Consider the following 27,800-nt stretch of genomic DNA (forward strand, 5'->3'; position numbering starts at 1 on the left):
TGTACAGAATTGTCAGTGCCATACAGTCTTTATAGTAAAAACGACCAACATACCAGGTACTCTTCCTGCTGTGCACGCGCATGCAATGACCCTAATTCATTCCTGCTCAAAAGGCTGGGAGGGCTCATCCACAAGAACAAATGAGGCCGTGGCGTGTACGCACAATACATTTTCATTACATTTGGCTGGGCAAGTTATTTTGCTAGGCTGGCTGCACTTGGTTGGGGATTATTAAAAGGACAACACCACTAAAAGTACAGTTGTCCCTTTCACAGCATTTATTTTTAGATATATTTGTACCCGTAACTATTTCAGCGTCCCTGCATTTTCAAATTCTTTTTATTTTAATTGCCATTTCCTCCAGGTAGGTTTTCACCACTCATCAGTGTTGCCTTATATATTATATATAGTATAATGATTTCTATTTTTATGATTACTGGTGAAGGGCTTTCCCTTAATGCGACTATTTGTATTATTTCTCAATAGCCACAGCTGGGGACCTTAGGATCCTACCTGTTCTCAGGTGATTGGTTCACATAGGGAGCATTGGGTAGGTTTTAATCTTTTTCCTGCCCTACAGGGTTGTTTGTTGCACCATGCACTATATGGGGGGTTTCTGGGAGCATGGGGGGTTTTCTTTGGACCTTACTGTGGTGCCTTGGCCTTTGCTGCTCCGCCATATTTCCCAGCCAAACTATATATGTTAAATATTGTTGATAAACCTTGTATATGTATCTAATGGATTTGAATAAATTGATAAATAATCCTTTGTTTCATCCCTGCAGAGCCACTCACTGAGATGGTCATGTCATAAATCCCCTGATGAAGCCACGTTTTGGCCAAACTAGTCGGGAAGACCTGACCGATGGCCTGTATCTCGTTGTTTTGCTCCCACGTTTCCATTGTACTGCCTATATGTTTGAACCAAAAAACGTTATCCTTTTGTAAGCAATAAATCTTTTTTTATTTTTGTATATCTATTGTGTTTGGTTTCTATTTGCTGGAACCGCAATAATCACACACCCCTCCTTTTCCCTTTTCAATTCAATTAAGGCCCCTTTCAGACTGGGGCGGGAGCCGCGGTGGCGGTATAACGCCGCTAAAAATAGCGCGCTATACCGCCGGGATTGCCGCGGGAATCAGCCGCTAGCGGTGCGGTATTAACTCTATAGAGGCGCATTGCGGGCGGTATTGCCACGGTTTCCCATTGTTTTCAATGGGAAGGAGCGGTATACACGCCGCTCCTCTCACCGCTCCAAAGATGCTGCTGACAGGAGATTTTTTGTTTCCGCCAGCGCATCACAGCATGTTTATGGTTCTGTACAACTGCCTTGTTTTACCCTTCCTATCTTGCGATGGTCACGGCTGGCTGCCTCTTCTTGCAGTCTCTCCCACTCCGTCATCTGTTTACGGTCAGGGAAGGAGATCCCATACACTCTCTGTAATGTATCCCGTGTGGGGTCCCCTCTCCAGAAGGCTGATGAGTTCTGACATGAAACAAAAAAATGGAAAGATACCAAATTAACATACCGAACAGATCACAAAATGCTTTCAGGATGCATCACTAAAACCATAATTGATAAGGATGAGTCACTTCTACAGTACAATGTGTACTAGGAGTCACTTCTATAAAACACCATGCATAATTATTATTATTTATTATTATACAGGATTTATATAGCGCCAACAGTTTGCGCAGCGCTTTACATCAGGGAAGGCAGTACAGTCACAATACAAATCAATACAGGAGGGATCAGAGGGCCCTGCTCGTTAGAGCTTACAATCTAGAATGGAGGGTCAAGTGGAACAAAGGGTAGTAGCTGTGGGAGATGTCTATAATATCTATCAGTTGTATTAGATACACACATAGATCTCCGAGCAGAACGTTTGGCTTTGGTGCTGATCGTTCAAGGTTCAGTTCCCAAGGGTTAAGCTGTTTGGACCTAAAAGCGAAGTTCTCCCGCTCCCAAATACTGTAGCTGCTGACTTTTAGGGCACTTATCTGTCCAGGTATGCAGTGGGGTCCTCACCAGAGCCGATTCATGAATTGGTGCTTGGATGCCGTTACCGCCACCTTGGCCAAGGGAAACCGGCTGTGAAGCTTCGCACTTCACGGCCAGTTTCCTACTGCGAGTGCACAAATTGTGCTGCACTTTGTGAATGGGCCAGCTGCAGGGGCCAAACTTCTGGCTGACTTTATTGCAGCGTACTGAGCTGAAGTGGGAGCAGGTACTTGTCAAGATAAGGTAACCCCCCCCCCCCATAAGGGTGCTAAATGTGGTGAAGGAGAAGGAATACAAGAGGAGCTTTCTCTTTTGGGTGGAGCTCTGCTTTAACCCCCCTGGCGGTATTCCCGAGTCTGACTCGGGGTGAGATTTTTGAGCTAGGATCGGTAACCCCGAGTCAGACTCGGGCTTGCCTCGCAGCATGCACAGACAGTGTTTACTTACCTTGTCCCTGGATCCAGCGATGCCACCGCGCTGTGTGAGCGAGCGGGACCTCGCTCGATTCACACAGCGTCCTCCTGTGCCGCCGATCTCGGTTCCCTGCGACGTTACGACGCACGGGAGCGGAGAACGGCGCCAAATTCAAAAACGTAAACAAACACATTACATACAGTATACTGTAATCTTATAGATTACAGTACTGTATGTAAAAAATACACACCCCCCTTGTCCCTAGTGGTCTGCCCAGTGCCCTACATGTACTTTTATATAATAAAAACTGTTCTTTCTGCCTGCAAACTGTAGATTGTCCATAGCAACCAAAAGTGTCCCTTTATGTCAAAAATGGTTTTAGAGCAGCTAGAAAACAGCGATAATAAATTATAATCACTTGCAGAATTGTGCGATAACGATTTGTGGGGAAATTCGTCATAAAAAAATAAAAATAATAACAGCAACAATTCTGCAACTGAGCAAATTTCAGTGATTTTGATTTGATTACATTATTGAATAATTTTTATTATAATTATATTATTTGTTATAATTATTTATAATTATTTATTATATTATAATTTTGTTTTTAAAAAAAATTCATACCCGGGATGCCTACTAGTCTCTTGTTTGGTCAGATTTAAGTGAGTTATTCCTAAAAATGACAGGCCTACAGTATAAAACGCCAAATTTCCTTGCAAATAATGGTACAGCTTTCAGCACCTTTTTTCTGAAAGAATCATACCGCCAGGGAGGTTAAAGGAGTTGTAAAGGTTCGTGTTTTTTCACCTTAATGCATCCTATGTATTTAGGTGAAAAGACACCTGGCAATTGATAGCAGCACAGCCATTGGCTCCCGCTGCCATCAAATCCAATGAGGCAGCCACCGGGGGGGCCCCAAGTCATATACTCGGCGGCTATGGACGCCAACTGTATGACACGGGAGCGCGCCCGCAAGGTAATCCCCTCGGGAGAGAGCTTCCCAGAGAGGGGTTAGCTATTGCAGGGAGGATGAAAAATGAAGGGAACACGTTCTTGACAGCCGCACTTCAAAAAAAACTTGCTTTTATTTTAAAACCAAAAAACACACAAAAAGCATGCCACAGCAGGCGGGGTAAAAATCATGCTTTTGTGTTTTTTTTTATTTTAAAATAAAAGCAATTTATTTTTGGAGTGCGGCTGTCCAGAACGTTTTCCCTTCATTTTGCATCATTCCATGCATTGCCAGCGCCCGTGGCTTTGGATCAGGTGAGGAGACTTTCTGATTAGTATCCTAGAGCGGGGATTTCTCTTTTTCATATTGCAGGGAGGAGCCGCGAGAGCCGCAGTGGGACCCCGGAACAGGAGGACCGGGGCCACTCTGTGTAAAACGAACTGCACAGTGGAAGTGTGACATGTTTGTTATTTAAAAAAAAAAAAAATAACCTTTACAACCACTTTAAGTTAGGATTTAAATTCAAGGGACAGAGTTCGGTTTAAGGGATTTTAGAAAGTGAGGGGTAGTGTTAAATATTAGGGAAAGCATAGTGAATTTTTTGCATATTTTGCATTATTATACACTTACCTAATCTAAGGGGTCTCTGGTCATGTGATCTTCCCAGCGGCCAGCTTCAGTGTACAGGACAGAGAAGCGCCAGCAGCTGCAGAGCCTGGGTGGTGACATCACCCATAGACTTACTATGGGGTATATGTTGCCCAGTCTCTCCTACCAAGGGGGAAGCAGCATCGGACCAATGTCCCCACCGCTAACACCGAGAGCTAAGCAATTAGACTGTAGACAGTCGCCGGCACGATGCAGATCGAGGACTGAGAAGTCAATCCCTGGCTCCCTCCTCTACCTTTCCAATGCCAGACTGTGAAGGGAATGGGCTAACTCAGGCTCTCAGCAGCGCTGAGTCTGAACTGGCTGAGTGACAGCTTTAGCCCGCTGTCAGCTCAATACAGGTCACAGGAGTGCAGAACAAAGCGCACTCTTGTGACCTACAGGAGAAGTAGAACCAAAAGAGCTTTGGCCCTACTTCTCCTTAAAGTAGAAATCCGGTCAGACCTTGACTAAGCTTAAAGGCCATGCACCAAGAACTAACAAAATTGGTTTCCACACGGGATCGTGGAGAGGTCAGGTTCTGGCACAGAGTGCTCCCAATGGGGTAGTGGGCTAGACATCTCCCGGCGCATTATGTGGAACTCCTCCAGTGAACCCAAAAGAAATTCTCAGCATGGGACACCGTAAGCTTACAAAGGAGAATCCATAGGACAACCCCCTGGAAAGGGGGATGCATACTCAGAACTAAAACAACTGAAATCAATGTCCTAGTTAGACTCCCAACCTAAATGTGAAGGCTTGAGATACAACCTACGTTCTTTACGGCAAGCAAATGTTACAATCTTGTTCTTATTGTTCTCATTTGATCTGTGAAAGCAGGCCTTGTAGGCCAAAGATCAGAATGTTATTGTATGTTATACTTTTCCTGTTAAACATCAATAAACATATTGAAAGTAAAACAATTGGGTTCCTGTTGAAGACCAATCTGGAAAAGGTGACGTGTCCCAGATGATTGCCGAGAAGGAAGGCGGAGATGTGAACTTTCTTTCCGTTTCGTGGAGTCCCGGGAGGAAGTGAGAGCTGAAAAAAAAAAAAAAAAAAAAAAAAAAGAGGGTCCCCCCCCAAAAAATGACATGTCAAATGTGGCATGTCAGGGGGTCACCTCCCCTTAAAGGACCCTAAAGGCAAGATTTTTTTGGGGGTAAAATAACAAACATGTTATACTTACCTCCACTGTGCAGCTCGTTTTGAGTGGCCCCGATCCGTGTCTTCTGGGGTCCCTCGGCGGCTGTCTCGGCTCCTCCTCGCAAAAGCTTTCCACCTTCATGCGAGCTCCCTCGCATGGTGGAAAGCTTTTGCGAGCGCGCTCCTGTGATACAGCGGCGGCCATAGCCGCCGACTGGATCACTCGGCCCCGCCCCCCGTGTCATTGGATGTGATTGACAGCAGTGCCAGCGCTGCTATCAATCCGTCCAACCTAGCCAATCAACGGCCAGGCTGGGAACCAAACAGGATGACGAGGACGCGCCCGGGACTTTCGAGGGATGAGGCAAGCAAAACGGGGGCTCGGGGGGGGCGGTACTGTCGGATGTTTTTTCACCTTAATGCATAGCATGCATTAAGGTAAAAAACATTTACCTTTACAACCCCTTTAAAGCGGAAGTTCCATTTTTGGGTGGAACGCCGCTTGAAGTTAGAAGCTTGGTTACTACAAAGAACTGCACCAGATTCTGTGTGCACCAGTTTTAGTAAATCTCCCCCATGTCTGAAGGGATACAATATATACCGAAAAATGCTTTAATCCCGTGCCATGGATATACTAAATAACAGAACCTGAACAGTTTCATATATCTGAGGAACAATCTTGTATTCTCACATGTCCACTTGACAGTCAAGAGCTACACCCTGCCAGCTTATGTATTAGAACAGATGCTTGGCATGCAGAAGGTGGCGATGATGGCAGCTGACACGGATTCCTGTGCCAAGTACTAGTTCGGAGACAGTGAAGCTGGGACTAATGCACGAGTCTGGCAAAAGCTGCTTCCGTCACAGATTTCTCACACAAGTGTATTGCATTGTGATCCAACCCCTCTAATGAAATACCTGCTTGACTCACCTTGAGAAGTTTAATGGCTTTAATTTGCCCCGTGTGCCTGACATGAGGACCCTGGCAGAGGTCAACCAGATTTCCACACCTGTACAGACAGAAAGAAAAAGACGACCCAATAGTCTCAGATGTGCGGATATGATACAGATATTTCTGCCAGCCCTCGGGCTTATGCAGGCGGTCGCCTAGTTACAAACATTCAACTTAAAAACGACTCCCATTTACAAACGGAGGGAGACAACAGGAAGCGAGAGGAAATGAGGACAAGGGGGCACTCTACGTCTAGAGGAAAAGAGATTTAATCTCCAAATACGGAAAGGTTTCTTCACAGTAAGAGCTGTGAAAATGTGGAATAGACTCCCTCCAGAGGTGGTTCTGGCCAGCCCAGTAGAAAGGCCTGGATACTTTCCTAAATGTACAGAATATAACTGAGTACTAAGATTTGTAGGTAAAGTTGATCCAGGGTAAATCCGATTGCCTCTCGGGGGATCAGGAAGGAATTTTTTCCCCTGCTGTAGGAAATTGGATCATGCTCTGCTGGGGTTTTTTGCCTTCCTCTGGATCAACTGTGGGTATGGAGTTGGGTGAATGGTAGGGTTGCCCCGATACCACTTTTTTAGGACCGAGTACAATTACCGATACTTTTTTCAAGTACTCGCCGATACCGAATACCGATACTTTTTTTTAAAAGGGTCCCCCACATATGCAGCCATGTCCCCCCACATATATGCAGCCATGTCCCCCCACATATGCAGCCATGTCCCCCCACATATATGCAGCCATGTCCCCCCACATATGCAGCCATGTCCCCCCACATATATGCAGCCATGTCCCCCCACATATGCAGCCATGTCCCCCCACATATGCAGCCATGTCTCCCCATACCTAGATGCCGCCGCCTAGTTAATCAGCGTGCGGGGAACATTACAGCTTTCATTTGAATAGCTGTCTGTTCCCCACCGCGCCGTGTATAGACACTCCCCCTTGCTCGGGATTGGACGGGTGATCTGTCTATCAAAGTGCGTGCATGTTAACCCAATTTCGAGTGCGTGTGTAAGTGTGGTGGTTTTTGTGGGAGGGGGGTGGGCGTACTAAGCGCAGGCTTACCTCGCACACCCACCGGGAGCCGGGCTGAGACCACCAAACTCAATTCGCATGTAGCCGAGACCGGGATCTGAACCCCTAGCTGCAGAGGTGAATGGCTTGTCAGCGCAGTGCTGTTTTTGAAGATTTCCACACCTGAGCGGCATCTTTCTCTTTGATGTTATTATATACCCTCGGACAGCCTGATCTTGGCATGCCCACTTTTTTCACTATGTGATACCAAGTCTGGTACTATGGTGGATTTCTAATGTGTCTCACTGACACTAATGGCACATATATCCGTATGCTATTGTTCTTACAGATAGCCACTCTGTTGGTCAATTTGGGCATCAGCACTGCTCACCAGTGACACCTCTGGCCATCCTTTGAATTTAATTATCTTTAACCACTTCAATACCGGGCTTTTATTATACCCACCTCCATACCGGGCCTATTCTGGCACTTCTCTCCTACATGTACAAATCCTCATTATTTTGCTAAAAAATTACTCAGAACCCTCAAACATTATATATGTTTTTTTAACAGACACCCTTGGGAATAAAATGGCAACTTTGCATTGCAACTTTTTATCTTGCACTGTATTTGCGCAATCATTTTTCAAACGCCCTTTTTTGAAAAAAAAACCAAATGGTTTCATTAATTAAAAAATAACAAAACAGTAAAGTTAGCCCAATTTTTTTGTAAAATATAAAAGATGATGTTACACCGAGTAAATAGATACCCAACATGTCACGCTTTAAAATTGCGCACACTCACAGAATGGCGCCAAACTTCGGTACTTAAAAATCTCCATAGGCAACGCTTTGAAAATGTTTACAGGTTACCAGTTTAGATTTACAGAGGAGATCTAGTGCTAGAATTGTTGCTGGTAATCTAACGCACGCGGCGATACCTCACATATGTGGTTTAAAAGGCGTTTACATATGTCGGCGAGACTTACGTATGCGTTCCCTTCTGCGCGCGACCTACCGGGGACAGGGGAGTTTTAATTTTTTTTTTTGTTTTATTTTATTTTTTTACTTATTTTTATTTTTATTTTTTTCACTTTTATTCCTATTACAAGGAATGTAAACATCCCTTGTAATATGAATGTGTGTGACAGGTCCTCTTTATGGAGAAATGCGGGGGCAATAGGACCCCACATCTCTCCTCCAGGCTTGAAAGCATGAGATCGGTGAAAAAAAATTCATCGATCTCATGATCCGTGTTGCTCACTAGCCGCAATCGCGGCTAGTTTACTTACGGGTACCCGGGCATGACGTCATCACATCGCGCCTGGGCCCTCCGACGGTCATAGAGATGACTGGTGACCATCTGGTCCGGCTTCCTGCCTGCGCCGGACGATTTCTTCTCCGGGCCCCCGATGGCACGGGAGAGCCCGGAGAAGCACCGGATGGCAGAACCCGCCGCTATGATCATTCTTATGTGCGCAGGATCGCCGGCTGAAGAATATCTGAATGATGCCTCCCCCCGCAAAGCCCAGGATGGCATATGACGCCCACCCAGGATGGGAGATCCCATCTGTGGACGTCATACGACGATGGGCCGGTATTGAAGTGGTTAATATCTTCAGGTATGTGCTCATGGGTCTGTGATCTTTTGCAGACCAGTTGTCAAGTACTCAGTAAACTGTATACACAGGGGGGCCCAACATTGGGGGTTCATTATTTGCTATGCAATTAATTCATATGATACCCTATATACATTCTAGATTCATACTTATTTACATTTCTTGTTATGTTTAGGATTTGGGAGCGCCACGTTTTTGCGTGCCTCGAATTTGCACCTTTGGGCTTGATTGAAGTTACTTAGGGGATCCCACTTCTTTTTGCGTCTTTCGGGGGGGGGGGGGGGGGTTGTCCCTGCCACTGCTGGGAGATTCGCCAGCTCAGCCACGAGTCTGTACAATTAGTGACGGGTATGACGTGTATGCCATGTAATTGCTGTGTTCTTCTGATGTGTATAGACATTAATGTAATTGTAAATATTATTTTAAAATGTGGTTATTTGTAATATATACAGTGTGACTCCACGTTGATATTAGCCCCTGACGAAGTCCCAAAACGCGTTGGGTTCTACCGGATCATCGTGGGCAAGCTACGCACCAATGCACTAATTATTATTTTATCTTTTGTATAAATTGATTATTATGAATAAGATTTGAATATTATTACTTCTTTTGAATTTGAGTTGTTACCATTAAACAATTCCTTTTTCCATTTAACCCAGGGATGTTGGTAACACATACAGGTCTCTTTTTGATGTTGCTCCCAGTCCTTGGAAGCTGCGGCTGTGTACATTTTGCTGTTTCATGTCAAATACATTTTCTCCAAGGACAGAAAATACCTGTTGATCCTGCCAGAGTGCCTGTGTAACTCATTGCACACTTAACTGAAAGCTCAAAAAATTTTCGGCCTTCCCAGCTATCTTCTGTAAACTACTATGCAACACCCCTTTAGGCAGTGTTGCCAACCTACCAGATTGAAATTTACTGTCATGACACCCGAAATTTACTGGCAAAGCCACGTTTTTACTGGCATTTCACAAAAGTTACTAAATTACATTTTTAGGTGCAAATTTCAGTATTTAGGCTACAAACAAATACGCTGGGCAAATAGCAATGTGATTTAACTACTTGCCAAACTCTCCTGCGCGAGAGCCCGTAGCTCTACGTCGGCTCTCTCGCAGGCTACAGGGGGCGCGCGTCCCCGACTCCCGTGCCCGGCGGGCGCGATCGCCGCCGGGCACACGCGATCGCTCGTTACAGAGCGGGGACCGGGAGCTGTGTGTGTAAACACACAGCTCCCGGTCCTGTCAGAGGGGAAATGCTGATCCTATGTTCATACAATGTATGAACAGAAGATCAGTGATTTCCCCTAGTGAGTCCACCCCCCCCCACAGTTAGAACAAACCCAGGGACATACATAACCCCTTCCCCGCCCCCTAGTGTTAACCCCTTCACTGCCAGTGGCATTTTTATAGTAATCCAATGCATTTTTATAGCACTGATCGCTCTAAAAATGCCAATGGTCCCAAAAATGTGTCAAAAGTGTCCGAAGTGTCCGCCATAATGTCGCAGTACCGAAAAAAAAAAAAAAAAAAAATCGCTGATCGCCGCCATTACTAGTAAAAAAAAAAAAAAAATTCATAAAAATGCCATAAAAATAGCCCCTATTTTGTAAACGTTTTGTGCAAACCAATCAAACTCTTATTGCGATTTTTTTTAACTAAAAATATGTAGAAGAATACGTATCGGCCTAAACTGAGGAAAAAAATTGATTTTTTAATATATTTTTGGGGGATATTTATTATAGCAAAAAGTAAAAAATATATATTTTTTTCAAAATTGTCGTTCTATTTTTGTTTATAGCACAAAAACTAAAAACCGCAGAGGTGATCAAATACCACCAAAAGAAAGCTCTATTTGTGGGGAAAAAAGGACGCCAATTTTGTTTGGGAGCCACGTCGCACGACCGCGCAATTGTCAGTTAAAGCGACGCAGTGCCGAATCGCAAAAAGTGCTCTGGTCTTTGACCAGCAATATGGTCCGGGGGTTAAGTGGTTAAGGTAAAAAAACATTTTTGTTATTTATAATAAGGGGAAATTATTTAGACACATCACCCCCTGCCTCCATCCCCCTCTGCCACCAACACCCCTTGCCTTCATCCCCCTCTGCGGTGCCACAATCTCCCCCTCTGCCTCCAATCTCCCCCAGGCCCCCTGCCTCCACCCCCCCTCTGCGGTGCCACCAACAACCCCTGTCTCCATCCCCCACCCTCTGCGGTGCCACCAACACCCCCTGCCTCCAATCTCCCCCTGCCTCCATTGCCCTCTGCGGTGCCACTGCAGCCACCATCACCCCCTGCCTCCAATCACCCTCTGCCTCCAAACTCCATGCGCAGTTCCATGCGCAGTTCCAAGCCAAAGCGATCTTGGCTATTTTTACTGGCACATTCCCGCAACCACAGACATTTACGAACGGAAAAAAAGTGCCTGTTTTTACGAACTCTGACGGTTGGCAACACTGCCTTTAGGTAACAGATAAAAAAAAAAAAAGATAAGAGGAGACAGCATTTGTAGTCCAAATCAGCAAGGCAGCCTAGGGCTACAAGGTTACTCCTCCATAGATACAGTACAATAAAGTAATCTTCAGACAGGAAGAGTGTTGCTGGCAGAATCACCAGGGGAACAAAAAAGAAAAAGGAAAAAATAAAAAGTTGGCAGTCACCACATCTAAGAACTGGAAAGCTACTAAATATTTTGTAAGGTCTTCTAAGCAGGGCCCTCTTAATTCTCTTGTATTTTATGTATAACTGTATTGTCTCCCTTTTATATTGTAAAATGCTGCATAAACTGTTGGCGCTATATAAATTCTGTATAATATGTTAGGGATCATTTAGATCACTAATTACTGTGCTGCTTCTACCTTTCAATGGGCAGTCAGTCACACACATGGGGCAGGCCCTGGATAACCTGGGTTAGAGACAGAGATTGAATGATCATTGCCATCAGAATGAGGAAATCTAGTGGCTGAAAAAGTTCTGCAAGGGAAACCTCTACAACAGGGGTGCCCAATCAGTGGCCTGTGAAAAACGTTTTTCATGATGTAAAAAATGATCGTGTGTGGGCAAAAACGACGTTTTAAACCCGCGCATGCAAGTTATGAGACGGGAGCACTCGTTCTGGTAAAACTACCGTTCATAATGGAGTAAGCACATTCATCACGCTGTAACAGACAGAAAAGCACAAATCATCTTTTACTAACAAGGAATCAGCTAAAAGCAGCCCCAAGGCAAATGGAACTTCCCCTTCAGAGTGCCGTCGTACGTGTTGTACATTTTTCCAAAACAATGGTGCGTGGGCAACATCGTTTTTAATGATGAAGTTGGAAAAACTTTGTTTTTTTTTCATGATGAAAAACGACCGTGTGTATGCAGCAACAGCTGATGCAGAGGAAGGCAAAAAAAATAAAACAACACACAGCAAGGAATGTTCCAATTTGCTACAGCAGGGGAACAAATTCCTTCCTGATGCCCCAAGAGGCAAATCAGATTTTCCCCCGGATCAACTTTGCCTATAAACTTTGCAATGCCTCATGGGACTTGTAGTTTGGCAACAGCTGGAGGGCCGCCAGTGTGAGACTCCTGCTCTAGAGAGTCCTCTACTGAATGCATTGTTTCTTCTATAGATCTCAACCAGTCAACCTTTGCTACCCATTCCCTCATAGGTCTGGGGTTCTCCATAATCTCAGAATCAGGTTTTTAGCTGCATTTAATAAGTGTGGAACTATGGTATTCTTATACTGAACCACCATTTTTTCCATCGAACAAACATTTCCATGGCTCCACCTGGATATGTTCTCCTGTAATTTGATAAATCAACTTAGTAATTTCCTCCCAGTAAGGCTTTATCTTTATGTATTCCCACCATAAATGGGCGAAGGTCCCCTGAGTGTTGCACCCCCAACATGGACCATCTGCTCCGGACCTCTGCACCCTCTGTGGGCTCACATACCAGCTTGCTAAAAATTTACAGCACATCTCCATTGTTTGAGGCCCCGTACTCACGACCAAACATGTCTGCTGAAACTGGTCCGCGGACCAGTTTCAGCAGACATGTTTGGCCGTGTGTAGGCCCGAGCGGACCATTTTCGGGCGGATCGGACAGGTTTCAGCGGACAACTGTTTCCTGGACTTGCTTTAAAACAGTCCGCTGGAAACCTGTCCGCCCGGACATGTACGGTCGTCTGTACAGACCTACCGTACATGTCCGGCCGCCCGCCATCCCTCGCATGCGTCGAATGACTTCGACGCATGCGTGGAAGCATTTAAAAGGCAGGCCCGCTCACGTCGCCGCGTCATTGTCGCGGCGACACCGCGTCATCGACGCGGCGACACCGCGGACACGCCCCGCGTATTGTTTACGCGCGGAGTTCTGTTCGATGGTGTGTACAGCCATCGAACAGAAGTCCCCGGGCAGACATGTCCTATGAAAACGGTCCGCGGACCGGTTTCATCGGACATGTCTGCTTGTGAGTACAAGGCCTTAGAGTCACTTGATGAGAAACAGACCAGATCAATCAATCTCAAAGTCTTCCTTCTATATTCCTCATCTCAGATTGCTCCCATTTCCGCCTCCGAGACATTTCCTGATCTCTGCAGCCGTGATTAGCGCAGCGCCGTGCAGACTTCCTGGTGGGCTCTGCACGTGGACTGTGCGAACACGCCGGAGCTCATCCCTAATGGTGGGTATTTAGGTTCTGCTTCCTTTACCTGTATTTTATATATTTTAGATATACTTTGCTCTAAATGCAGTGGGGAGCAGAACAATTTCTCTATTAACCTCACATTTTCTTTTGCCCGCCGCAGCTGCGGTAGTGATTGTGTAAGGTGCGACAATTGTGTGTACCTCCATCTATCTAGTGGCAGACTTCCCCATTTCTGTGTAATTTCATTCCCTTTCATCACATCCTGTGACAAGATTTCCTCTTGTTTGCCCATCTAGTAAAATATACATAATCCTCTTTCCCTGGCTTAAAATAATTTGGTGTCTAAGAAATTAACTACATGCCGACCAGCCGCCGCAGTTCTACGGCGGCAGGTCAGCTCTCCTGGGCGAGAGCCTGTAGTATAACGTCGGCTCTCGAAGCGGCCACTAGGGGTGCCCGGCGGTCGCAATCCCCACCGGGCACCCGCGATCGCTCGTTACAGAGCGGGAACCGGGAGCTGTGTGTGTAAACACACAGCTCCCGGTCCTGTCAGGGGAAGAAATGCCTGACCGTCTGTTCATACAATGTATGAACAGCGATCAGTCATTTCCCCTAGTGAGGCCACCCCCCCCTTCAGTTAGAACACACCCAGGGAACATACTTAACCCCTTCCCCGCCCCCTAGTGTTAACCAGCGCCGGTACAAGGCGCGGGCGGGGCGAGTGCCCTGGGCGCTACCATTCCGTATAGGAGGGGGGGCGCAGTTCTGACAAACAGACAGCCGCGGCCGCCAGACCAGTACACTTGTGTGTCTAGTACTAGTAGTAAGTGCGGGCAGCGTGCCCATCAAACGCAGCCACTGTGCCATCAAACGCAGCCACTGTGCCATCAAACGCAGCCACTCAGCTGTGCCATCAAACACAGCCACTGAGTGGCTGTGTTTGATGGCACAGTGGCTGCGTTTGATGGGCATACTGGCAGCACACTGGCGGCAATTGATGGGGCAAACTGGCAACAATTGATGGCAGTTTGCCATCTTCGCCCTGGGCACCAAATGACCACCTTGTCCCAGCCCTGGTGTTAACCCCTTCCCTGCCAGTGGCATTTTTATAGTAATCAATGCCTTTGTATAGCACTGATCGCTATAAAAATGCCAATGGTCCCAAAAATGTGTCAAAAGTGTCCGAAGTGTCCGCCATAATGTCGCAGTACCGAAAGAAAAAAAAACGCTGATTGCCGCCATTACTAGTAAAAAAATATATATATATATATTAATAAAAATGCCATAAAACTATCCCCTATTTTGTAAACGCTATAACTTTTGCGCAAACCAAACGCTTATTGCAATTTTTTTTTTTACAAAAAATATGTAGAAGAATACATATCGGCCTAAACTGAGGGGGAAAAAAACTTTTTTTTATATATTTTTGGGGGATATTTATTATGGTAAAAAGTAAAAAATATATTTTTTCAAAATTGTCGCTCTATTTTTGTTTATAGCGCAAAAACTAAAAACCGCAGAGGTTATCAAATACCACCAAAAGAAAGCTCTATTTGTGGAAAAAAAAGGACGCCAATTTTGTTTGGAAGCCACGTCGCACGACCGCGCAATTGTCAGTTAAAGCGACGCAGTGCCGAATCGCAAAAAGTGCTCTGGTCTTTGGGCAGCAATATGGTCCGGGGGTTAAGTGGTTAAAGGTGCCTTATGTTCCCAATGATATTAGTCTACCCAGACCATCCCATATCCTAAAAGTGTTCCTAGACAGTGGGGTTTGTGCTACTAGCCAATTCTCGGTGTTGCCGTGGTATCCATACAATCTTTCCTAAATCGACTGCTTTGTGACATCTCAATGTCTACCCAACTTTTCCCTTCATTATTGTGCATCCAATCTCCTATCCGTGATATAGCAATTGCCTGATAATATTTTTTAACTACTTCCGGACCGCCCGCCGTCGTTATACGTTGCTACTTTAACCAATTGAGAACCGCCGCACGACGATATATGTCGACAAAATGGCATGGCTGGGCGTACATGTACATCCCCTTTAACCACTTAAGGACCGCCTCCTGCACATATACGTCGGCAGAATGGCACGGCTGGGCACAAGCATGTACCTGTACGTCCTCTTTAAATGCCCAGCCGTGGGTCACAGGCGCGCGCCCGCGACCCGGTCCAAAGCTCTGCGGCCGCGGGACTCGCGGACGCGATCGCAGCTGGAGTCCCGCGATCCGTCTCCGGAGCTGAAGAACGGGGAGAGCTGTGTGTAAACACAGCTTCAACGTTCTTCACTGTGGCGCGGTCATTGATCGTGTGTTCCCTAATATAGGGAAACACGATCAATGACGTCACACCTACAGCCCTGCCCCCTACAGTTAGAAACACATATCAGATCACACTTAACCCCTTCAGCGCCTCCTAGTGGTTAACTCCCAAACTGCAATTGTCATTTTCACAGTAAACAATGCATTTTTAATGCATTTTTTGCTGTGAAAATGACAATGGTCCCAATCGCACCAAATTTAAATTTTTTAAGGTTATTATCCGATTAATCGTAACAATAATCGGGCAACTAATCGATTATGAAAATAATCGTTAGTCGCAGCCCTAGAATTTTTTAAACGTCGCCTATGGAGATTTTTTATGGGTAAAAGTTTGGGCGCAATTTTGAAGCGTGACATGTTGGGTATCAATTTACTTGGCGTAACATTATCTTTGACAATATAAAAAAAAAAAAAAAATGGGCTAACTTTACTGTCGTCTTATTTTTTTAATTAAAAAAAGTGAAGTTTTTCCAAAAAAAGTGCGCTTGTAAGATCGCTGCGCAAATACAGTGTGATAAAAAGTATTGCCACGACCGCCATTTTATTCTCTAGGATGTTAGAAAACACATTATATATATATATATATTGTAAACACCAAATCTCAGAAAGAGGCTCGGTCCTTAAAATCAGGTGCTGCTAACCACCCTGTATTGTCTCCTCTTTAGCAACATCACATAGGAGATCCTAGGGTGCTTTTGTGCCCATATATATTTTAAAACTATAGATCTTAATTTCCTTAAAATATTCCTGAGGTAACGTAATTGGGACCATTTGAAATATGTAGGTTTATTTTGGCAGAATATTCATTTTTAATATATTCATGCAAGAGAGAGGTTTATGTCTGGTGGTTTAGCTGTTCCTTAACCTTATTAAGCATTGGAATATAATTTTCCTTATATAAAGTCTCTAAAGATGCAGTTAGCTTTACTCCTAGATAGCCCAGTTACAGGGGGAGGGGTCAGGTGGAGGCCCAGTCATCCAGCGTGAGCGTTATGTGGCTCCTCCCCATCTCCCCATGTCGTCCTCGCTCGGGACCAAGGCATTAGATTTACCATGGAAAACAGGGAGGACAGTCATCATCAAGTGGAGAAAATATGGCACAGCAGTGACATTACCAAGAACTGGATGTCCCTCCAAAAATTATGAAAAGACGAGAAGAAAACTGGCCAGGGAGGCTGCCAAGAGGCCGACAGCAACATTAAAGGAGCTGCAGGAATATCTGGCAAGTACTGGCTGTGTGGTACATGTGACAACAATCTCCTGTATTCTTCATATGTCTGGCCTATGGGGTACAAACAAAAACATCCATACATTTTGCAAAAAAACACATTTGTTTGGCGCAAAAACACCAAAAAGAACACCATACCCACTGTGAAGCATGGTGGTGGCAGCATCATACTTTGGAGTTGTTTTTCTTCGGCTGGAACAGGGGCCTTAGTCAAGGTGGAGGGAATTATGAACAGTTCCAAATACCAGTCAATATTGCCACAAAACCTTCCTTCTGCTAGACATCTGAACACGAAGAGGAACTTAATCTTTCAGCATGACAACGACCCAAATCAACAAAGGAAATGGCTTCACCAGAAGAAGTTTTGGAATGGTCCAGCCAGAGCCCAGACCTGAATCCCATTGAAAATCTGTGGGGTGATCTGAAGAGGGCCTGTGCATAAAGGATCCCCTAACAATCTGACAGATTTGGAGAGTTTTTGCAAAGAAGAGTGGGCAAGACAAGATGTTGACATACTGACATTTTAACAGGGGTGTGTAGACTTTTTATATCCACTGTATATTTAGGAATCAAGGCCTTTCTAAAGCAAGCTGCTGAGACAGAACCAGTCTTGAGGGTGTCTAGTCCACAATTTTGGCTGGAGTACAACTTTAAAAATTATATTATGTGATTAAAGCAGTGTTTCTCAATTCCAGTCCTCAGGCCCCCACAACAGGTCAGGTTTTCAGGATTTCCCTCAGATGAAAAGGCTGTGGTGATTACTAAGGCAGTGAAACTGATCAAATCACCTGTGCAAAATAATGGAAATCCTGAAAACCTGACCTGTTGGGGGGGCCTGAGGACTGGAATTGAGAAACACTGGATTAAAGGCAGTTGGTCTGCTAATTTTATATGGTCATATACCCCCCCCCCCCCACGCCACCTTGTCACTGGTCTATATTGCTTAATATTATGTAGACTTTTTTTCTCAAATTCATTCAATAGTTTGTTAGAGGAACTGAAGTTTCCACACATAATTTGTAATAAAAACATCTTTTCCATTCTGAGTCTTCCCTCCAACCACTTTGCATATTATTCTACATACACTGCGAGTCTGTACTTGCCAAATATGCTGCAGAAATCTCCCCCCACCGAGTCCGGCTTCAGTCATTTTAACAGTGTGAAGCGCTGCTGCCTGTTCACTTCCTGGATTTACACAAAAGCACATAGGCACACCTCCAGCTCTGAAGCCCTACAGCTTTCATTGGCCCTCTTATGACTCACCCCCCTCCTCCCTTCACGGCAAAGTCAGAGAGCTGTGCATTAAGTCATAAGCCTAGGCCAGTGATGGCGAACGTTGGCACCCCAGATGTTTTGGAACTACATTTCCCATGATGCTTATGCACTCTGCAGTGTAGTTGAGCATCATGGGAAATGTAGTTCCAAAACATCTGGGGTGCCAAGGTTCACCATCACTGGCCTAGGCTATTTTTCCAGACAGGAAGTGGGCTGTATAAGGTATTTACTGGCAAAAAATAAAATCTTATACTATCCAAAGTTAAAACAACAAAGGCAGAAGATTTAATAGATGGAAAGATGAAAAATGACTGAGGGTCCTCTTAAACTACTTGCCGACCTGCCGTCATTTTACGGCGGCAGGTTGGCTCCCCTGCGCTAGAGCCCGTAGCCATACGTCGGCTCTCGCGCAGGCCACTAGGGGCCCCCTCGCTCGCCCCCGACTCCCGTGCGTGTGCCCGGCAGGCACGATCGCTGCCGGGCACACACGATCGCTCGTTACAGAGAGAGCGGGGACCGGGAGCTGTGTGTGTAAACACACAGCTCCCGGTCCTGTCAGGGGGAGAAATGCTGATCTTTTGTTCATACACTGTATGAACAGAAGATCGGTCATTTCCCCTAGTGAGGCCATCCCCCCCTACAGTTAGAACACACCCAGGGAACATACTTAACCCCTTCCCCGCCCCCTAGTGTTAACCCCTTCACTGCCAGTGGCATTTTTATAGTAATCCAATGCATTTTTATAGCACTGATCGCTATAAAAATGCCAATGGTCCCAAAAATGTGTCAAAAAAGTGTCCGCCATAATGTCGCAGTACCGAAAAAAAATAAATAATAATAATCGCTGATCGCCGTCATTACTAGCAAAAAACAATATTAATAAAAATGCCATAAAAATACCCCCCATTTTGTAAACGCTATAACTTTTGCGCAAACCAATCAATAAACGCTTATTGCGATTTTTTTTACAAAAAATAGGTAGAAGAATACGTATCGGCCTAAACTGAGGGAAAAAAAAAGTTTTTTTATATATTTTTGGGGGATATGTATTATAGCAAAAAGTTAAAAATATATATATATATATATATTTTTTAAATTGTCGTTCTATTTTTGTTTATAGCGCAAAAACTAAAAACTGCAGAGGTGATCAAATACCACCAAAAGAAAGCTCTATTGATGGGAAAAAAAGGCTAGCAATTTTGTTTGGGAGCCACGTCGCTCGACCGCGCAATTGTCAGTTAAAGCGACGCAGAGCCGAATCGCAAAAAGTGCTCTGGTCTTTGGCCAGCAATATGGTCCGTGGGTTAAGTGGTTAACCACTTAAGGACCGGTCCAATATGCTGCTAAATGACCCAAGGGGTTTTTACAATTCGGCAGTGTGTCGCTTTAACAGACAATTGCGCGGTCGTGCGACGTGGCTCCCAAAGAAAATTGGCGTCCTTTTTTTCCCCACAAATAGAGCTTTCTTTTGGTGGTATTTGATCACCTCAAACACCTACAAAACATTGTTTTCCTCAGTTTAGGCCGATACGTATTCTACCTATTTTTCTTTAAAGAAAATCGCAATAAGTGTTTATCGATTGGTTTGCACAAAATTTATAGCGTTTACAAAATAGGGGATAGTTTTATTATTTATTTATTTTTTTACTACTAATGGCAGCGATCAGCGATTTTTTTCGTGACTGCGACATTATGGTGGACACTTCGGACAATTTTGACACATTTTTGGGACCATTGTCATTTTCACAGCAAAAAATGCATTTAAATTGCATTGTTTATTATGAAAATGACAGTTGCAGTTTGGGAGTTAACCACAGGGGGCGCTGTAGGAGTTAAGGTTCACCTAGTGTGTGTTTACAACTGTAGGGGGGTGTGGCTGTAGGTCTGACATCGATTGTGTCTCCCTATAAAAGGGATGACACGATCGACGCAGCCGCCACAGTGAAGCACGGGGAAGCCGTGTTTACATACGGCTCTCCGTTCTTCAGCCTCGGGGAGCGATCGCGAGGGGGCGGCTAGAAACGAGCCCTCATCCCGGATCGCTCCCCCGACGATTTCCGACCGCCGCATGTACCGGGGGGGCCCGATCGGACCCGCGGAAAGGCAGGGACGTACATGTACGCCCATCTGCCTGTACATGCCATTCTGTGGACTGACGTCATCGATCGAGTCTCCCTATAAAAGGGATCACTCGATCGATGCAGCCGCCACAGTGAAGCACGGGGAAGCCGTGTTTACATACGGCTCTCCCCGTTCTTCAGCTCCGGGGAGCGATCGCGAGGGGGCAGCTAGAAACGAATAGTCGCGCCCTCATCCCGGATCGCTCCCCGCGGGTTTCCGACCGTGGCATGTAGCAGGGGGGTCCCGATCGGACCCCCGACCAGGCAGGGACGTACAGGTACGCCAATGTGCCTGTACGTGCCATTCTGCCGACGTACATATACATGCGGCGGTCCGGAAGTGGTTAAATACATTTTGCCAACATAGGTTCTATAAAGGCTGTTGTGTATCACAGGTATTAAAAAAGGAACGCCATTTTACCTGTAAACACTTGTAGTTGCCTCCACTTTGTCTTCAATGATTTGTAATTTAAACTTGTTGTACTGCAGAAGAGAAAAATGAGAAGCTTAGAAGACCCTAAGTGCAAACAATACAGAGGCCTCAATTTCCACTTCCCCAAAGAGTCACGCCCCGCTTCCACCAATCACATGGAAGAACCTCGGCAGCTAACAAACATTCACCTTGGATTGTTGACTGGTGGTGACAAGGATGAGCGCTGGCGTGTTCGCAAACCCCACCAGGAAGTCGGCACTGCGCTAATCACAGGCAGTGAGACATTTCCCGATCTCTGTAGCCGCGGACAAGGTCTCACTGCCTGTGATTAGCGCAGCAACGACTTCCTGGCGGGCTCTGCACGTGGGCTTTGCGAACACGCCGGAGCTCATCCTTAGTGAAGAGGCTTATACCACAAAGAGAACCTGTCTCTGTGACACTTCGCTGGATGTGGCAACTGAAGATTAAAAATGTGACTGATGGAATCTCCAAAAAAAGTTGGCGGGTAACTCAATTAAATTTGCTGGTATCGTCTCAGAAGGGGCCAACTGTCGGTGGATTGACACTTTAACCGGTTCCCGACCGGCTCCTGTAGATTTACGTCGGAAGAATGGCACGGCTGGGCAAAATAGGATTTTTATAACAGCTTACCTGTAAAATCCTTTTCTTGGAGTACATCACGGGACACAGAGAAGCACAGTAATTACTATGTGGGTTATAGAGTCTACCTTCAGGTGATGGACACTGGCACACCCTTAAGGCAGGAAGTTCCCTCCCCTATATAACCCCTCCCATACCGGGAGTACCTCAGTTTTGTAGAAAAGCAATAAGTGTCCCAATATCCCCAACAAGAGGGGAGGGAGCTCTGTGTCCCGTGATGTACTCCAAGAAAAGGATTATACAGGTAAGCCGTTATAAAAATCGTATTTTCTTTATCGTACTGGTTGATGGGTAGAGAAGAGCAGATGATCCAAGGCCAACGCTAGAGACTTTCTTTTTCCCGGGTCTTTCGGGACGCTTGAGGCCAAGAAGCGGGGTGGAGGAAATTCGCGCAACTCCAGCCTGTAGCCCTCGGAGACCGTAGAGAGGACCCAATTGTCTTGGATCCTCCCTTGCCAAGCTTCCGCAAACAGCTGAAGTCTTCCCCCCCACCCGACTGAGTGGGGGTGAACCGTCATAATGCCGACTTAGATGCCGGCTTACGGTTCCAAGGTTTTTTGAAGGCCTGAGGCTGGCCTTGCGGTTTTCCACCCGTATTAAACCGTCCGGGAGGCCGTCGGAACTGCCTGGCAGTGGAAGTGCTAGGAATAGGAGAGGAAGACTTTTTAAAGGAGGGGGTACCCCTAAACCTTTTCTTCACTGGTAACAGTGTGCTCTGCCACTGGAAATTTTCTGAATATATCCATCCAGATCTTCCCGAAATAAACGCTCCCTGTGGAAAGGAAACCCTGCCAGTAGCTTCTTACAAGGGGTTTCAGCTGACCAGTTCTTCAACCAGAGTAATCTGCGCATAAGAACTAAAGAGAGTATGAGACGGGAGGACTGTTGTATGGAGTCCTTGATAGCATCTATCTCAAAGCATAATGCCCTGGGAAAGTCAGCCAATTCCCGAGCCTGTTGAGCCGGGATATCCTCCAAGACCACCTTTAACTGGTCTTTTAAGGCTTGGCAAATACCAATAGCCGCTACTGCAGGTTGGGCTACCCCTCTGGCTGTAGCGAATGAGGATTTCAACAGCGTCTCTAATCTCTTGTCTGTTGGGTCTTTGAACATTTGAATGTTGTCCACCAGACAGGTCAAGTCTTGTTTACGCAGGATATAGCTGCGTCCACCGTGGAGACACCCCACTTCTTAGTGAACTTCTCCTCCATGGGGTATAAAACCGGAAATTTTTTAGGAGGAAGAAAAAAATCGATCCGGATGTTCCCAATCCTTACAGATAAGACCTTCCAGTAGAGGATGAACTGGGAAGGAATAGTTAGCTTAAGGAGCTTTTAAAGAGCCTAAGGAAGAGACTGAACTCGATGCTGGCTCTAAAAGAGGCAACTTGAAGGCCGAACGGACCATCTCAGTGAGGGACTGCACCAACAGTCTTTCGGACTGAGATGCCGAAAAATGGTAGAATCCTCAGAGTCCGAGACCTCTGACCGACCCTCTGCCTGATCCCCTGAGGGTAAATCAACCTCTTCTGAGGATAGCTGTTCCGCCATGAGGAACTCTGCAGAGGGAGAGGGGGGCCTCGTGCCAGGGGCGGACTGACCATTGAGTCACTCGGGCACTGCCCGAGGGCCCCATGCCACTAGGGGGCCCCATTCGGGTTGCCAGGCTCAGTAAAACCAGGGACAGTATGTAAAAATCTGTGTTTTTTTTAGATCTGTCCCTGATATGTCCGAAAATGACATGCTTTTAATGTGAATATCCCAAGATTTTAGCTGCCCGCCTCTGCACTACCTCCTGGCGTGGTGGCCATCTGTAAGCCAGAGGGGCCCCATACTCTTCTATTGCCCGGGGGCCCCATGAGTTGTCAGTCCGCCCCTGCCTCGTGCGTTTTTCTCTTGAGAGAGAGGACGTAATCGAGGTCGCCAATCTTTGCTCCAGTCCACCCATAGCTGAGGCCAGAGCCTCCTGTGTTACAAAACCTGGAGCAGGCGGGACAAGGGCAGATGAGGCATCTGGCAGCCCTGATGGTTCACCCTGGACCTCCTCTAATTTTATCAGGAGAGGAAATAGCCACAGGAGCATGCCGGAGATCCTCCGAGTCTGATGGCGTCCCTTAGTTTTTTTTGTACTTCTAGTCCCTGAGCCTTTAGCCATAATAAAACCGAGGTACTCACAAAAGCTGCTTCCACTTGCGGACCTATAGACCAGCACTGACACTGCTATTTGATGGTCAGCAAGATGCAGAGCCCACTATGCACCTTAAGCAAATGTCACTGTCCACCATCCAGTAGTAATAATACTGAAAACTTGTGCAAAAATATTCTGTGTCCACCATCAGCCAGGATGGGTGAGGTGGACTGAGCTTTAACGGACTAGGTGCAAGTCACCTGACCAGCTCTGTCCTGCAATCTCTAGCCTCATAAAGAACAGCCGAGATAGACCTCTTGTGCGCACACGCGCCGCCGTCTGCGCATGCATCACGAGGCTGCGCACGCGCGCACATGTTGCCGCGCGCGCATCTGAAGCCCCATGCATGCCGTGCGCACATGCGTCCGCACTAGACATAGGCGCATAAATTCCACAATTGCGTGTGCGCCCATGACATGCACTATGCGCGCGTGACGGTGACACGCACAAGGTTTGGAGCTACTGCAGCTACCATGTGAGGATCAGGTAACACAATTTGTAGCCAAAACTTTTGGACAACTTTTCCCTACTATTACCTGCACAGGAGGGGCTAAACGACAGAGCATAGACACCCCTCCTCCCCACAGTATTACCAGGACAAGTGATAGGAGAGGCACGGACAGGCAGCTTAGGCAAGCATAATGGCTCAAAAAAGAAGGAAACTTTCAGAACCAAGAAATTGACCAAAGTACTGAATAACCAGGATCCAGCCCTCAAAAGAGGAGCATTACAGGCCAAACCCCATTCTTCTCAACCGGGGGCCCGGGTACCGTCCACTTGGGCAAAGAAGCACTTTGGACGGATCCGGATTCTATGGAGGCTTTTTAAATCCAGCATGGATCCCTCCAGTGGAGCTCCTCAGAGCACATGTTCACTCGTGACCAACACCTTAGACACTGGCGAAAAAACGGAGGTACTCCCGGTATGGGAGGGGTTATATAGGGGAGGGAACTTCCTGCCTTAAGGGCGTGCCAGTGTCCATCACCTGAAGGTAGACTCTATAACCCACATAGTAATTTGTATGCTTCTCTGTGTCCCGTGATGTACGATAAAGAAAGTAGCGTATATTGACGTCACTTCAAAATTCCCACTGAATGGGCGCTGAAGGGGTTAAGTGTGACCTCATTTGTGTTTCTAACTGTAGGGGGGTGTGGCTGTAGGTGTGACGTCATTGATCGCGCTTCCCTATAAAAGGGAACACACGATCAATGACGGCGCCACAGTGAAAAACGGGGAAGCTGTGTTTACACACAGCTCTCCCCGTTCTTCAGCTCCGGGGACCGATCGCGGGACTCCATCGGCGATCGGGTCCGCGGGTCACGGAGCTTCGGACCGGGTCGCGGGTGCTTGTGCCCAGCCGTGCCATTCTGCCGACGTATATGTGCAGGAGGCGGTACTTAAGTGGTTACTTGAACAAGCTGAAGTTAGAAGCCGATTGGCTGTCATGCAGAGCTGCACCGGATTTTGCCCTTTCCAGTCTTAGTAAATCAACCCCATTTTGTCCAGCTATGTTTAGAGGAGTACATTTGAAATCTTCTTGCATATGTTATGCACAAATATAACTGAAAACAGCCTGACCAAGACATTTTTGCAGTTATTTTTGGAGACGAGGGATAGCGATTTACGGTTAAGAGATAAACCGTATCAGTGGAAGTAGATAAAATACGGTCCGATCCTGTTGTTCAGAAATATATATAATGCTACCACTGCAATTCTGATGACCCTGAAGGCAGCCTAGTACATGAAAACACATAGCTGGATGTGCCAGGAGAGTCATGAAGTCTGTAGCACGGGTCCTTGTTTTCAATTTCTCACCTTAAACAGGTCTAGTAAGTCTTCCCGTGTCACTTCCACCCGCTGGAAGGGAAGTTTTTGTTTAACGATATCTCTGCAGACGGCTTCCAGACTGGGAAGGTCACCGCCCTGTACATTACTAGACATGGGATAGAAAGATGGTTATTGGTTACAAGAATAGAACTATCAACTCAGGGAAATACAACAACAATAACACATTATTTTATTCTCTCTAAACTAAATAAATAGGATAGCAAAGTAAGCAGTAAGAAAATACATTACAGCAGAAAAATACTTTTTATTGTCAGAGGATCAACAAAAGAGCATTTCTGCACCGCGTGCGAGTCCAGAAAAGTCGTCTGGACAGCGGAAACGCCACGTAAGCAAAAACATCATCATTGCAACTAGGGATGTCCCGATACCGATACTAGTATCGGTACTGATACCAAGCATTTCCCCGAGTAAAGTACTCGGGGGGGGAAATGCTCCGATGCCTCAACCGATACCTGGGCAGGCAGGGGAGTTGAAAGTATTCTCCCCCCGTGCTCTTTCCCCCCCCCCCCGTGTTCCGTGCTGTGCTCTTTCCCCCCCCCCGTGTTCCGTGCTGTGCTCTTTCCCCCCCCCCCCCGTGTTCCGTGCTGTGCTCTTTCCCCCCCCCCCCCGTGTTCCGTGCTGTGCTCTTTCCCCCCCCCCGTGTTCCGTGCTGTGCTCTTTCCCCCCCCCCCGTGTTCCGTGCTGTGCTCTCCCCCCCCCCCCGTGTTCCGTGCTCTCTTCCCCCCCCCGTGTTCCGTGATGTGCTCTTTCCCCCCCGTGTTCCGTGATGTGCTCTTTCCCCCCCGTGTTCCGTGCTCTCCCCCCCCCCCCCCCCCGTGTTCCGTGATGTGCTCTTCCCCCCCCCCCCGTGTTCCGTGATGTGCTCTTCCCCCCCCCGTGTTCCGTGATGTGCTCTCTTCCCCCCCCCCGTGTTCCGTGCTGTGCTCTCTCCCCCCCCCCCCGTGTTCCGTGCTGTGCTCTCCCCCCCCCCCCCCGTGTTCCGTGCTGTCCTCTCTTCCCCCCCGTGTTCCGTGCTGTCCTCTCTCCCCCCCCCCCCGTGTTCCGTGCTGTCCTCTCTTCCCCCCCCCCCCCCCGTGTTCCGTGCTGTCCTCTCTTTTCCCCCACCGCTAATTTTTCTCCTTCATTGATAAGCGCTCATGAGGCGGCACTGATGGGGACAGATAAGGCGCCACTGATGGGTGGCACTGTGGGCAATGATAGGTGGCGCTAGTGGGCAGCAAAGTTATGCACTGGCAGGTGGTACAGATGAGCAGGCTGCTGCTCTCCCTGATCGTGACAGATGTCCCTCTGACAGCCACGGGTGATCGGCTATTACCGGCTCTGTTTACATCACATGATCAGCTGTCATTGGCTGACAGCTGATCACGTGGTAAGGGGTCGGGACCCCTTACTCCGATCTGTGATCAGCCGAGTCTCATTGACTCCCTGATCAAAGAGCGCGCCCTGCAGGGGGCACGCAAGCTGCTCGAGAACATCCATGGACACCCTCTGAAGTAGTTAAAGCGGAGGTCCCGCAAAAAAAAAAATATTAAAAGCCAGCAGCTACAAATACTGCAGCTGCTGACTTTTAATAAATGGACACTTAACTGTCCAGCTTGCCCGCAATGTCGGCAGCAGAAGAAAAGCAAATCGCTCGTCTCTCTGCTGCCCCCGCCGCTATCCTCGGTGAGGGAATCAGGAAGTGCCCGGTTCCCTACTGCGCATGCGCGAGTAGCGCAGCGCATTACCAGTGGTCCCCGCCGTCTCCTGGGACCAGTGTGTTTCCCAGAAGGTAGGGGGGGTGGGGTTAGGAGAGTGGAATGACTCCCGTGGGAGTCTCTCCCCGGAAGTGGGTGAAAATACCTGTATACAGGTATCTGCACCCCCCTGAAAGGTTCCAAATGTGACACCGGAGGGGGGGGAGGGAGGGTTCCGAAAATTGGAAGTTCAAGTTTTGGGTGGAACTCTGCTTTAAGGCCAAGCAAATAGAAAACAAAACACAGTTATTGCAGTTAAGCATTTAGAATTAAGAGGTTGATTTATAAAGCCATTCACCCAGTGAAAGCGCATGTACATTCATTCTGTGCGAATAAAGCAATTAAAAAAAAAACAATAACAAAACACAAATGTAAATAGGTTATATCCAGTACTTTAAAAAGGGGTTGTAAAAGTTTGTGTTTTTTCACCTGAATGCATCCTATGGGGGGCTGGACCGAGTCATACACTCTGTGTCTATGGTCGCCGAGTGTATGAGACAGGAGCGCGCCCGCAAGGTAACCCCCTCGGGAGAGAGCTCCCAGAGGAGCCGAGAGAGACGCCGTGGGACCCCAGAACAGGAGGATTGGGGCCAC

The 27,800-nt window shown here is 46.9% G+C and overlaps 1 protein-coding gene across 1 annotated transcript in view; it reads right to left on the reverse strand.

Annotated features, from left to right (window-relative positions):
* Positions 1 to 27,800, reverse strand: part of TARS2 (threonyl-tRNA synthetase 2, mitochondrial) — a 110,658-nt gene that overhangs the window by 60,307 nt on the left and 22,551 nt on the right. Inside the window, exons 6-9 of the mRNA XM_040333660.1 lie at positions 25,438 to 25,555; positions 20,764 to 20,825; positions 6,095 to 6,173; positions 1,341 to 1,487 (exon numbers count right to left, since the gene is read on the reverse strand). Coding sequence (XP_040189594.1) covers positions 1,341 to 1,487; positions 6,095 to 6,173; positions 20,764 to 20,825; positions 25,438 to 25,555 — 406 coding nt within the window. The remainder of the gene's footprint in view (positions 1 to 1,340; positions 1,488 to 6,094; positions 6,174 to 20,763; positions 20,826 to 25,437; positions 25,556 to 27,800) is intronic.

This window comes from Rana temporaria, chromosome 13 (assembly GCF_905171775.1).
Source record: "Rana temporaria chromosome 13, aRanTem1.1, whole genome shotgun sequence".
NCBI lineage: Eukaryota > Metazoa > Chordata > Amphibia > Anura > Ranidae > Rana > Rana temporaria.